Source organism: Myotis brandtii, unplaced genomic scaffold (assembly GCF_000412655.1).
Source record: "Myotis brandtii unplaced genomic scaffold, ASM41265v1 scaffold2, whole genome shotgun sequence".
Lineage (NCBI taxonomy): Eukaryota > Metazoa > Chordata > Mammalia > Chiroptera > Vespertilionidae > Myotis > Myotis brandtii.
In genome coordinates, this window is record NW_005357451.1 from 1,027,656 (window position 1) to 1,041,749 (window position 14,094).

At 40.2% G+C, this 14,094-nt stretch overlaps 1 protein-coding gene across 2 annotated transcripts in view; it reads right to left on the reverse strand.

Moving 5' to 3' along the window:
- CHM (choroideremia (Rab escort protein 1)) overlaps positions 1-14,094 on the reverse strand; it is a 239,710-nt gene that overhangs the window by 52,478 nt on the left and 173,138 nt on the right. For both annotated transcript variants that reach the window (XM_005865260.2, XM_005865259.2), the window contains exon 9: positions 11,460-11,537. In XM_005865260.2, the coding sequence (XP_005865322.1) occupies positions 11,460-11,537 (78 nt within the window). The remainder of the gene's footprint in view (positions 1-11,459; positions 11,538-14,094) is intronic.

Here is a 14,094-nt window from a genome sequence, read left to right on the forward strand (position 1 = left end):
AGGCTTGCCTGCACCTCGGGCCGGCCCTGGGTGGCTGGGCAGATGTCATCCAAGGCTTGCCTGCACCTCGTGCATCGGCTGGGCAGCCTCCATCTGAGGCTTGCCTGCACCTCGGGCCGGCCCTGGGAGGCTGGGGGGCTGAGGAGACTGGGGGACTCCGGAGGCAGGTTCGCAGAGCAGCCGGACCTGCCTGGGGGTGGGCCCAGCCTTGCCACACACCTGCCACCCCAGTGAGACTGAGGGGACTGGGCGCCGCCATCTTGTGGCTGTGGGCACCGCCATCTTTGAGGGTGTGGCAGTCAATTAGCATATTCCCTCCTTATTGACTGTGGGCTCCACCATCTTTGTGACAGCATGAGGGTCAATTAGCATATTCCCTCTTTATTAGATAGGATGCCCAAATCCATTGATAAGAGATGAGGATGCAGGGGAGTACCCAACTGAGGGTAGCTGTTTTTGAAGTATGAAAAACAGTTAAGCAAGCAAATAAGGAGAACACTGCAGGTAGGAAGGCAGTATGTGCAGGGGTACAGAGGCAAGAAAGAGAAGTACAAGAAACCACAAGCATTTCAGTATTGATTGACAATAAAATGGAAGTGGATGCTGGAGGGAGAAGAGAGATGAGTTTAGAGAGGCAGGCAAAGACAAGTTCCCTAAGCTTCACGTGTCATGTAAAATGGTCTTAAACTTTACTCTGAAGTGCTATAAAGATACTGAAACTTTTTACACAGGGAGGGACAGAGTCAGATCTGCATATTGAACAGATCTCATTGTGTAATTATCTCCATAATTTGTTTGTTCTTTAATGACCCCCGATAGACTCTAAAGTCCATGACTTGTTCTCTGCTGTGTCCCCAGAGCCTGGCACACAGAAAATAACTAATAATTGTTGCATGGATGGCTAAATGGGTGGATAGATAATGATGGAAGTATTCCATTTATGTGAACAGTGTAGAGGCAGAAATAAATATACAGAATCTCTCATTTAGGAGGTAAAGCACCTCTTTCTATCAGTGTTTCTTCCAAACCACTGCCAGAATTACTAACTTACTATTCACTACTAACTTACAAATATACAGAAAAGGTATAGTCATTCCTGACATCAAAAAAAGATATCTCCAAGAAATAGTCATAGGAGGAAATCAAGTAATTGAGAGAGCTGAAGTACCCAAGGAACACTAGCTGAAGTAATTATATTCAGGCTATTGATTACAGATATATCTGGTCCAAGGTTATCCACACCTTACCCTAATATCAAATACTGTATTGCTAAATGACCAAATCTAATTTACAGGAGTTTTACATGGTCAGCACAGTTGCAAAGGAAAAGAAAGCTGCTCAATAAGAACATTCAGTGTTTCCAAAAATAGTCAACAGAGGGGTTCAGTATTAGAATTTAGTGAGAGGGTATAGAAAAGAACTACTGATACCTATGTCTGATACCTCTGAAAATTAAGAGAGCAGAGCCAATGCACAATATAGCAAAGAGTGCACAGTCAATGTAGGTCTCAAGAAAACCAAATTAAGCAAAAATGAAAAATAAGTTTTAGCTGAAAAAAAGTATTCATTTGGTTACATAGTCCATATTTCTTCTCTCAAAGTTTATACAATACTTTAATGTATACCTCGAGACTCCACCAAGATGGCGGCATAGGTAAACACTGGAGATTGCTGCCGCAAACAACCACTTCAAAAATACAACTAAAAGACGGAACGGACATCACCCAGAACCACAGGAAGGCTGGCTGAGGAGAGACTCTTCAACTAGAAGGAAAAATAACAGCACACCGAGGCTCAGAGGAGGCGCAGTGTGGAAAATACTCAGGTGCGGAGGTGCGCGCGCAAAGCGGGCTGGTGGCTGAGAGCGCGGTTGTCGTTTTCGGTCAGGGGGGAGTCTCAGACTCTGAGCTCCAGATACGGGCGAATCGCTGGGGACTCGGACCCAAACGGGAGAAGCGGGAGTGTCTGGCATCAGTTGGAAGGCAGCTTTCCCTCCGAGGTTTGCAGCGGTTCCGGGGGTTCTGAGAAGCAGAGCCTCTGGGAACAGGACTGAGGGCACCATAACGGCTCCCTCCGCCCGCCCTGTTGAGCCCGCCCCGCCCAAGCCCTGCGCAGAGCCATTTGCCGGATCGCCTCAGGCAAAGGCTAGATTAGCACCTCCCCAGAGGACAGAAGTTTTCCGCGGCAGACACAGCTGATTCACACAGCCAGTCGGCCTGGTGGTCAAATCCCTCTAGTATTAACTACAACAATCAAGGCTCAACTAGAACAAGACTGCGCACAAAGACCACTAGAGGGTGCACCAAGAAAGCATAAAAAATGCGGAGACAAAAAAACATGACAGAAATGGAGGATATAGAGCTAAAAAACGCAATTTTGAGGGCTTGCAATAAACTTCTGGAGAGCCTCACGAAAACTAATGAGACCCTCGATGCTATGATAAAGAAACAACTAGAAATTAAGCATACACGGTCGGAAATAAAGAATATTACACCCAATAGCAGACCAGAGGAGCGCAAGAATCAAGCCAAAGATTTGAAATGCGAAGAAGCAAAAAACACCCAACCGGAAAAGCAAAATGAAAAAAGAATCCGAAAATACGAAGATAGTGTAAGGAGCCTCTGGGACAGCTTCAAGCGTACCAACATCAGAATAATAGGGGTGCCAGAAGATGAGAGACAGCAAGATATTGAAAACCTATTTGAAGAAATAATGGCAGAAAACTTCCCCCACCTGGTGAAAGAAATGGACTTACAGGTCCAAGAAGCGCAGAGAACCCCAAACAAAAGGAATCCAAAGAGGACCACACCAAGACACATCATAATTAAAATGCCAAGAGCAAAAGACAAAGAGAGAATCTTAAAAGCAGCAAGAGAAAGAGACTCAATTACCTACAAGGGAATACCCATACGACTGTCAGCTGATTTCTCAACAGAAACTTGGCAGGCCAGAAGGGAATGGCAAGAAATATTCAAAGTGATGAATACCAAGAACCTACAACCAAGATTACTTTATCCAGCAAAGCTATCATTCAGAATTGAAGGTCAGATAAAGAGCTTCACAGATAAGGAAAAGCTAAAGGAGTTCATCACCACTAAACCAGTATTATACGAAATGCTGAAAGGTATCCTTTAAGAAGAGGAAGAAGAAAAAGGTAAAGATACAAATTGTGAACAACAAACATGCATCTATCAACAAGTGAATCTAAGAACCAAGTGAATAAATAATCTGATGTACAGAATGAACTGGTGATTATAATGAATCAGGGACATAGAAAGGGAATGGACTGACTATTCTTGGCGGGGAAAGGGGAATGGGAGATGCGGGAAGAAACTGGACAAAAATCGTGCACCTATGGATGAGGACAGAGGGTGGGGTGGGAACTGGGAGGAGGGGAGTTATGGGGGAAAAAAAAGAAGAACAAATGTAATCTGAACAATAAAGATTTAAAAAAAATTTGGATCTCAAAAGAAATTTCAAAAAAAAACAACAAAAAACAAACAAACAAACAAAAATACTTTAATGTATAATCACCAAATTAATCACAATGCTATGATCATTTATGTTTCCATTTGCTTTCCTCAATGGAGGTTAAAAGAGAAGCACAAAAACAGTATCAGTCTTTAGCATTCATTCATTCACTCATTCATTTCACACATAATAGTGAGTACAGTGGGTGATAGGAACCTGCTCTGGTTCTGGAGATATAGTTGTGAGATCCTGCCTTTTTTTTACAGGAAACTTAAAAACAACCATACAAAGGGACCTAACTTAGGGGCTGACAGAGAGTACTGATCTAATCCATGGGAGCAGGAAATAAACTTAGATCTTAGACCTGAGGCATGAGTAGCTCTTAACTACACCAGAGGGGAGAAATGTCAAGTGCTCCACATAGGAAAACAGGGAAAGAAAAACAATCTAAGGCCATAGGCGATAAATGTAAATCTTCGCAGATTCCTTGACTAATAACCTAATTACACCTAGAATAAGCAGTGGTTTGAGGCAATCTGATTCCTTAAAAAGAAATATATGCTATGTATGCCCAAATATGTTTTCAAGGTTTTTCCCTCAAGAAGTTATCCCTCATTTTACATTAAGTCCTTACAAAATACCCCTTATTACCAGTAGCTCTCTCAAATATTTGATTAGTAATAACAAAGTAGTGTTTGGGTGTTTGGGAAAGATACATTAGCCTGAGTTAACTTCAATCAATGCTAGCTTTAGATAAATTTGGTAATTATTAGTGACTAGAGGCCCAGTGCATGAAATTCGTGCATGGAGGGGGGGAGGTTCCCTCAGCCCAGCCTGCACCCTCACTAATTGGGGACTCCTTGGGGGATGTCCGACTGCCGGTTTAGGCCCGATCTTACAGGCAGTCTGACATCCCTCTCGCAATCTGGGACTCTTGGCTTCTAACTGCTCACCTGCCTGGCTGTCTGATCGCCCTTAACTGCCCTCCCCTGCCAGCCTGTTTGCCCACAACTGCCCTCCCCTGCTGGCATGATCTCGCCCCTCATGGTCCTCCCCTGCTGGCCTGATCTCGCCCCCAACTTCCCTCCCCTGCTGGCCTGGTTGCCCCCAACTGCCCTTCCCTGCAGGCCTGATCTCACCCCCAACTTCCCTCCCCTGCTGGCCTGGTTGCCCCCAACTGCCCTCCCCTGCTGACCTGATCTTGCCCCCAATGGCCCTCCCCTACAGGCCTGATCTCGCCCCCAACTGCCCTCCTCTGCTGGCCAATTTTGTTCTGATTGGTCAATTTCTATGCCAATCAGCATCAAAAGCTCCACCTCCTAGGCAGCCATTGGCTCCCCACAGCACCCAGATTTGGTTCTGATTGGTCTGTGTCTATACCAGTTGGCATCAGAAGCTCCACCTCCTAGGCAGCCATTGGTTCTTCACAGCACCCACATTTGGTTCTGATTGGTCAGTTCCTATGCCAGTCAGCATCTCTGGGCCTATCAATGGGGCCTGATCAGAAAGGTGGGGCTGATCAGCAGCCCCGGTGGAGGCCTGGAGAGAAATGGAGGTGCGGCTGCTGGCCAGACTGGGAGAGAGAGAGGCAAGTGCTGATCAAAAGCTGCCACAGAGGCAATGGATCAGACCCTGCCTCTCTCTTCACACCTCTCTCTGGCTCTGATTCGCAGACCCCTCAGCAGTCAGTGCTGGGGCACCACACCTGCAGCAGAAGTGCTGACTACAGGACTGACTGCAGGTTGGTTGAGCTTAGGTTGTTACTGGCCGATACGACCCAGGGTTTTTATATATTAGGATGGTATGAATTTATAATTTTCAAATATTAATTGTCTCTCAAATAAAACTTATGAAGATCACTTAAACAATTCAGTATAGTGAGAATATTGTAGATATCATGAATATTATGAATGCAGGTAAAATTTTTAAAACTGACCTACTATTAAAGAAATAAATGTCATGGCTTGGAATAAATTTCCAATAAGAAAATTATATCTAGAATCCAAAATGTCTGTATCTTAAACAATCAATATGAATAACAAAAATATATTCATTAGAAAACTGGAGTTCTAATAAAATGATTGAATAAATAGCATAAGTAGACATTTTGTTATTCCATTTGTACCCATAAAAGTAGACACATACAGTTGTTAATTTTTAAAAAATTTCTAACTGGGACTGAATATTACCCAATATGCAAGTAAGGCCTACATTTGGGCATATAAAACACTTGAAGATAATTTATTTCTAAATGTTGAGAAAAAACTAAGTACTTTCTAGGTACTTTCAGTTAGCTCAATGAAAGCATGTCACATCTGGGAGGAGACTTGGGGAATCCACCTAACCCATCTTACAGATAAAATACTGGCTTAGAGTGACTTGTCCACTGTCATTCATGGCAGTAATGAAGTTTCAGGTCTTCTCTTATTCAAGGGCTACCTGACCATACATGCCTTAAGAGCTGTTAGACAGTTGTTATGTTCGAGGTCTTTCTATGAAGTTATAAAAGAAATGTTAAATCACTAGCAGTCTGTCTGCTATTTAAAAATCAGACTTAATGCCAGTAGATCTGGAAGGTTCACCTTGATGTGGGTTTAGAATGAATTAAAACCCAGAGACCCCAGTCCATCATGAAACACAGTACCATAGGCTTGATCCCGAACTCTATTTTACAGATCAGTGTTTCTCAGTGTCGTCTAAAGAGCAACTACATTAGATTAACTTGGCCTGTACCTTAAAACTGAAAATGCCCTGGCTGTACTCTAAGCACATTATCCAATTTCACTCCCCAAGGGTGAGGTTCAAAAATCCACATGGTGTTTTTTACAAGTTTATCTGGTGATCCTACAGCACATTAAAATTTGAAAACTACCCAACTTTGGTTTTTAAACCCTCAGTTCTCATCCATCTGTTGCAACTGAAATCTGTAGCAGATCGCAAAGTAGAGTTATAATGTTCACAGCTTATGATAAAAACGAAGTAAAAATTGAGGTAAATGTAGCCTTTGTTCAACAAATGCTATTACTGTTCTAACATATCCATTTTTTTAAAGACAAACAAGATTCATGCAAATTCATGTCACTAAGAGTAACATGTGGGACTGGAATGGTGCCCAGAAAAAGGTACAAGGATCTAAGTAAATAAACACTAAACAAGCAATTCATTATCTGACTTTCCGTCATGGGGCACACACTCATGCTTCAAAATGAAAACATAAAGAAAAATGACCTCTAAAAGCTATAAAGACAACTATTCCTTCATGAATCTCCACAGAGCTCTTCGTGAGCCAATATATGAATATCCTAGGCTTTCAGGGACAGATTTTTTCATGTTTAATTTATGTAGTACCTTTTTGTTAAAGTGCTAAACGTATTTTAAAACCCTTTAGATCATGTCTCTATTTTATGTTACACTTATTTTTCTAAGGCAAATTCACTATCTAAAAATTACATGTTCTAGAGTTAACTTTTTTCTCCACCATATCTTAAAATACTAGTTAGTGTACTCTAACTAGTCTATACGAAGATAAACATTTTATGCTGCTTAGACAACAGACAAATTATTGTAACATGAAAAAAACGGTTTTAAACTTAACATGTTTGTTCAAGATATTAAGATATTAAGGTATTTTCTGGATGAACAATTATTATTTTTTATTTCTGTTTATAAAATATATTGGGGTAACATTGGTTAATAAGACCAAAGTACTGCAGAGGCCACTGTTCCTTTGATGAGTCCTTCCACCACAGAGCCCATAGGCAGGAGCCATATCTGGGACTCCATCAACTTGGCTCATGCTTTTTGTCCTGCCCTGGTAATCTCTGAGGCCTACTCCAGCCAATATTTAGGCCCACCCAAGGTGTCTCCTGTGGCTTTTCCATAGGAATGGCCTGCCATGGCTCATGTTTCATATTTTCTTAAAATCTCCCAAACACGCAGCATTTGGCTTCAGCACAACCCATGCCTCTTGCTAAGTGGCCACTCATGGGCACCTTCAAGCCAAGCACAAGTAGCAACCATCTATAGATCACTTTGTAGCTCATGCTGGGGAGCCCTGAGCAAAACACAGGCAGTGGCTGACCTTGGCGTGTACCTTCTAGGAGTCCCCAGAGACAGTACACTCAGTGGACAGTTTCAGACCACATAGAAGCACCATCCAACTACCTCCACAAGTGATACACTCAAGGGACGGACTCAGTGGGTACCAGAACCCTGCTAAAGCAGTCCTGCTCTGTGGGGTGGGTCCCTGCAAAGCTAATCCTCCACAATGGTAGGAGTTTGGTAGTGGAAGTCAGTCCTTGCAGCTGATCAGCTTGGGGTAAATCCCTCTCATTGATGTGCCAACAGCAATCAAGGCTCAACAAGAGGAGAGTGTAAGCCTACATGGAGGGGGGTGCACTTTGATTACCCAGCTTAGGTGATCAGGGAGGCTGTGCCAGCCACTGGACCATACAGAACACTGACTACCTTAGCCCATTATACCAAGCCTAGGAGATGTATCAACTCTACCTAATACGTAGAAACAAATACAGGAGGCTACCAAAATGAGGAGACAAAGAATCACATCACAAATGAAAGAAAAGAACAAACTCTAGAAAAAGCACTAAAAATAATGGAGACAAGCAATCTACTAAAGGCAGAGCTCAAAACACTGGTTATAAGGATTCTCAATGAACTTAGAACCTCAACAGCATTAAAAAAAGGACTAATCAGAAATGAACGATACACTAGATGAAATGAAGAATAAATGACAGGGAGAATAGATGAAGCTGAGAATCAAATTGGCTATTTGGAATATAAGGAAGAAAAAAAACAAAACACCCAATCAGAACTGCAAAAAAAGAGAAAAGATTTCAAAAAAATGAAAATAGTGTAAGGAGTCTCTGGAGCAACTACAAGCATACCAAAACATTTGCATAATGGGAGTGCTGGAAGGAGAAGAGAAAGAGAGAGAAATTTAAAACTTATTTGAAAAAATAATGACAGAAAACTTTCCTAATCTGGTGAAGGAAAAAGACATACAAGTACAGGAAGCACAGAGAGTCCCAAACAAGAGGAACCCAAAGATGCCCACACCAAGACACCTCATAATTAAAATGCCAAAGGTTAAAGACAAAGAGACAGTCTTAAAAGCAGCAAGAGAAAAGCAGTTAGTTACCTACAAGGGAGGTCCCATGAGAATGTCAGTTGATTTTTAAAAAGAAACTTTGAAGGCCAAAAGGGATTGACAAGAAATATTCAAAGTGAGGAAAAGCAAGGGCCTATAGCCAAGATTACTTTATCCAGCAAAGCTATCATTTAGAAGTGAATGATATTTAAAGAGCTTAGCAGACAGAAAAAAGTAAAGGAGTTCATCACTACCAATGTTAAAGGGTATTTTTTTAAAAAGAAGAAGAAAATAAAGATAAAATATGAACAGTAAAATGGCAATAAATATATTCTTTGAAAAGATTAATAAAATTTACAAAGCATTGCTAGACTCACTGAGGAAAAGTGAGAAAAGACACCTAATAAACAAAACCAGAAATTAAAGAGAAGTTATTGTAGACATCACTGAAATACAAAGGATCATACAAGAATACTATGTAAAACTATATGCAACCAAATTCAATAACCTAGAACAGGGGTGGGCAACCCCTGGCATGCGTGCCAAACATGGCACGCCAGTAACTTTTGCTGGCACGTGAAACCCTCTCTTATAATCTTCCATTTACAATTTTTTTCTTAATATCGACTTTTTTATTTTTCAGATAAATTCAGTGTAGGTGCATCTTAGATAAATAAATAATTTTACATAACAAGTTATCTTAAAGACCATAGACATGGATTGACGAGAGAGGGGAAGAGCAATTTCTATGCCTCTGCCTTAACTCTCCCTGCCTTCCTAGATCCGACCAGTGTTTTGGTTTCATCCACATACGCTTGTGAATCTTTGTTCTCAGTGATGAATTTTGTTAAGTCTCATAATAGGAGTAGCCTGACGGATGAAAGTAGTAGCTCGTGCATATCTCTGAAGGTCACGAAATATAAACCTGATGTAAAATCTCTGTCATCAGTGATGCAGCAGCAAAAGTCCCACTGATAATATCAAACGGAGTCATAAAGTTTTCTGTCGGACTATCAGTGTACATGTATACATTAAAAAATAAATGTATTTTTCATCATCATATACTGTGTTTTTGTCGCTCGAATGAATTTTATTATTTCTTCAAGGTTCTTCACATACGTACACCTTAAGAGATATCAAGTAGGCGTAACATGTTCTCAAAAAATTAGGGTTGGCACGCAGAAGAGTTTTGAGTCAGAGATTTTGCTGGTTTTGGCACGCACTCACAAAAAGGTTGCCCACCCCTGACATAGAAGAAATGGATGAGTTACTAGAAATATATAACACTCCTAGACTGAATTATGAAGACCTGGAAAACCTAAGTAGACCTATCAATAGTGAGGAAATTGAAACAATCATCAAAAACCTCCCAATAAATAAAAGTTAAGGACCAGATGGCTTCACTAGTGAATTCTACCAAACAGTCAAAGATTTGATACCTATTCTTTGTTCAAACTCTTCCAAAATATTGAAGAAGAGGCAGTACTTCCTAACACATTTTATAAGACCAACATAATCCTGATACCAAAACCCAGCAAGGATAACACACATACACACAAAAACTGCAGACCAATATCTCTGATGAATACAGATGCAAAAACCCTAAACAAAATATTATCAAATTGAATACAAGAACACTTTAAAAATAATATATCATGATCAAGTAGGGTTCACTGCAGAGGCACAAGGATGGTATATGCAAATCGATCAATGTAATACACCACATTAACACAACAAAGGATAAAAAAAATCATACAACTGTATCAATAGATGCAGAAAACGAATTTGATAAGATAAAACATCCATTTATGATTAAAACACTCAATAAAATGGTTACAGAAGGAAAGTGCCTCAACAAAATAAAGGAAGTATATGACAAATCCTCAGCTAATATCATATTCAATGGGGAAAAACTGAAAGCTTTTCCTCTAAGATCAGGAACAAGACAGGGATGTCCTCTCTCACCATTGTTATTCAACGTAGCACTGGATGTCCTGGCCAGAGTAATCAGGCAAGAGAAAAAAATAAAAGGCATCCAAAATGGGAATGAAGAACAATTTATTTATATACCCATAAAAAGTTATATAAAAGATACATGTCAGTAGATTCTTAAGAACACATAACAAAAAGGAAAATTTAAACAGATCCTAAAATTTGATCCAATTGACTCACGTAAGTTTTAAGGTAAAACATAATAATCGAAGACTATTTACTTAGTGTAATTCAGACAAGAGCATATCTTAGTATCTAAATAATAAATCCCAGAAAAAATGTTATTTAAATATAAAAATGCACAGATAAATGATCCTCCGCTTTATAAAAAAAAGCAGGTATATTCTTATTTCAATCCTAAACCAGCCTGCAGGCCTGATGTGGTTGTAAAAGATTTTATCCTCAGATAACAGGGCAGCATAGTTTATGACAACAATCTACCTAAAAACTCATTAAAGTTTTTTTTCTTTTGGAGTGACATGCATTATCAGCAGAGATTAATCTGATGAGTCTTTAGGTGAGCTCCATTTTTAAAAATGCAATAACAGAGGGCTTTGTTGTCATCTGATGAAAATCAATTAGAGGAGGTAAGGCCACAAGGAAAACTAAAATCACTCATCACCCACCCCCGGCAGCTGAAATGATTTGTCTTCCAAGCTTGGATGATCAGGAGCTATAGTCATATTGCAGGGAAATTAATTTAGTTTCTATATTCTGAACTCACTTTCCTTGTTCTGGAGGATCTAAACACAAATTACTTTTAATCAAGGTTGATATGTTATTAACACCAAGGAGGATCTTTGAAGAATCATTTTTTAAAAATTGACTTTAGCATTTTTCACCTGTGCTTGGGGTGTAACTATAGGAAGGTAACTTATATCATCCTTACTTTCTGGATTCTTTGTCCACAACAAGGCACTGCACTGAATGGCGAAGACAATATATTCCACCAAATACAGCACACATCCTAGAAGAGAATAGGAAAATGAGAATTAGGATTATTGAGTTGAAAATTAAAGTAACATTATTTTTTAAGTATCTTACATTTAATAACTGGTCTTACAGAAAAAGCACCTTGATAATTTGTTATTTTCTCTATCATGGTATTAAGAATATTTCAGAAATAAGATTAGTGATATTTTGACACAACAGAAGTCCTACTGCTAATAATACATTGTGGAAACCTAGATTGTGCCAAACCAAAAGTATCCCTAAGAAAGCTCAACTATTACCCTCCCGCCTCTACCCAAACCAGCTACCAACTACCTAAGAAACACAGGCTACAAATAGTCTCAAGAGGTGATGTATGAGATCCCCCCTGCAACAGAAGTGATGACAGAGAAGTCTTAAGGAGAAAACAAGCAGGGAAGACTCTGGGGGACTCCTGGTGATTTTGCTTACCATAAAAGTAAGCAAAAACTAAACAGAGAACTGAAATTAGAGCAGTAAGCACATGAGTTAATGCTGGAGAAGCTCTAAGGAGTTAGCCTATCTCACGAATGTAAGGGTTTGTGTTTTAATGCCCACCAAGGGAAAGGAGAGATCTTGGGTTCCAAACAAGGCAGGTAATAGGAAAGTAAATATTCTCTCATAATGTCTTGTTCCTTTAAGGACTACACCTCAGTAAAAGAGTGATCTAGGGAAAAATTACTTACTACAAGAGGGAGAAAACAAACAAAAAATGTTTCCTCTAAAGCCATGGGTGGAGGAAGATTACCTCTATATTTATAACCAGCAGTCTGCCCTCACACAGTTTGAGGGTGTGAAATTACATTACTACGTTACCCAAGAAACCTTGACAAATAAAATAGCATGAAAAGTGGCTCTGGGTCAGTAGTACCCCCAGAGTCTTGGTGGACGCAATATTATCTCAACCCAGGCCAAGTGAGATTGCCACAAATTGAGTCCCCTTACAATGAGTTTATAATCTAAAATTATACAACAGATGAAGAAACATATCTTATCCTGAGTGAAAATTAACAGACATGACAAACAGGAGGATTAGACTCTCGACAACTGTATTCAGATCATAGAACTATCAGACAGAGGCTATGAGTATCCTTAAAAGGGATGAGTTACAAACCTAAGAATAATGGAAAGAAGGTTGTGGTAGGCTGAATAATGCCATCACCAATGATGTTCACATTCTAATCTCTGAAACCTGTGGATATGTTCCTTTACAAAGCAAGAGAAACCAAATTAAGTATCTTGAGGAAAGGAAATTAACCTGATTATCCCAGCAGATGCAATGTAGAAAATTAACTTTCTAGAGAAAGGGAAATTAACTCGATTATCCCAGTGGAAGCAATGTCATTAGAAAGATACTTAAAAAGGAAGCAGGGTGCTCAAAGCCAGAGAAGCTCTAAAGATGGAAGCAGAGATTAAACTGATACCATTGCTGGAAGGGGGTAACAAGGCAAGGAATGCAGGGAGCCTTTAAGAGCTAGAAAAGGCAAGAACCAGATTCTCCCTTAAAGCCCAAGAGGAATGCAGCCCTACCTACCCAATTTAGACCTCTGACCCTAGAACTATAACAAATTCATTTTGTTTTAAGCTACTAAGTTTGTGGAAATTTGTTACGTGAGCAATAGCACACTAATAAAAGATGCATAAGTATACGGACATGATCATGACAGCAGTGGAATTGCAGACCAGTGGAGAAAAGAATGGACTACTGGAAAACTGGTTTTGAGACAATATAGAGAAAATAATTATATCCCTGTTTTACACCATATTCAGAATCAAATCCAGGTAGCTGACAGGCATAAATATAAAAGGGGAAACTTCTAGAAAAAAATATAGGCAGATATATTTTGGGACTCAACAAAAATATTTCTTTAAAAAGATACAAAAATAAAAATCATTAAAAAAATAGAAAAAAAATGGCCCAGATTCCACAATGGTGGCAGAGTAAGTGACAGCTACAGTGACATGTTCCTAGGCCCAAACTAGAATTACAACTAAAATATAGAAAAACCATCCTGAATGATCAGCTGATTACTAGCTGGAGAGAACCACTAAAACCAAGGACAGAAAGTGGAGACCACATAGAGACTGGTAGGAAGTGCGGAGGTGCAGAAGGCTGGCCGGGCTCTCACAGGCAGCAGCTTAAGTTCCAGAGGGATATCTCAGCTGTGGGGGGATCCCACTAAGAATTCTTGGGTCTAAACCCCAAGGTGGGCTCCAAGCCCAGAGCATCAGAACTGAGAAAATTGCCTACAGAACATCTGGCTGTGAAAAGCAGCAGGGGTGCTGTGTGCCAGGGAGAGATGACTCGAAATGCAGGCAGTCTCTTAAAAGGCCAATGCACAAAATTTTGTGTGCAGCCACTCACCTTGGGCTTTGGCAGAAGGAGGGCAAAGGAAGGGAAGAGTGGACTGGAGCAGTGTGAGCAGAAGCCAGGGTTGGGGCTGCTAGGGTTAGAACTTAGAAGGCAGATACCCCGGTTTCCTGTGCTGAGTCATTCCCTCATACATTAGAAAAAAATATTTCTCCAGTGGACCTTTAACTATCCAGGTCTCTTT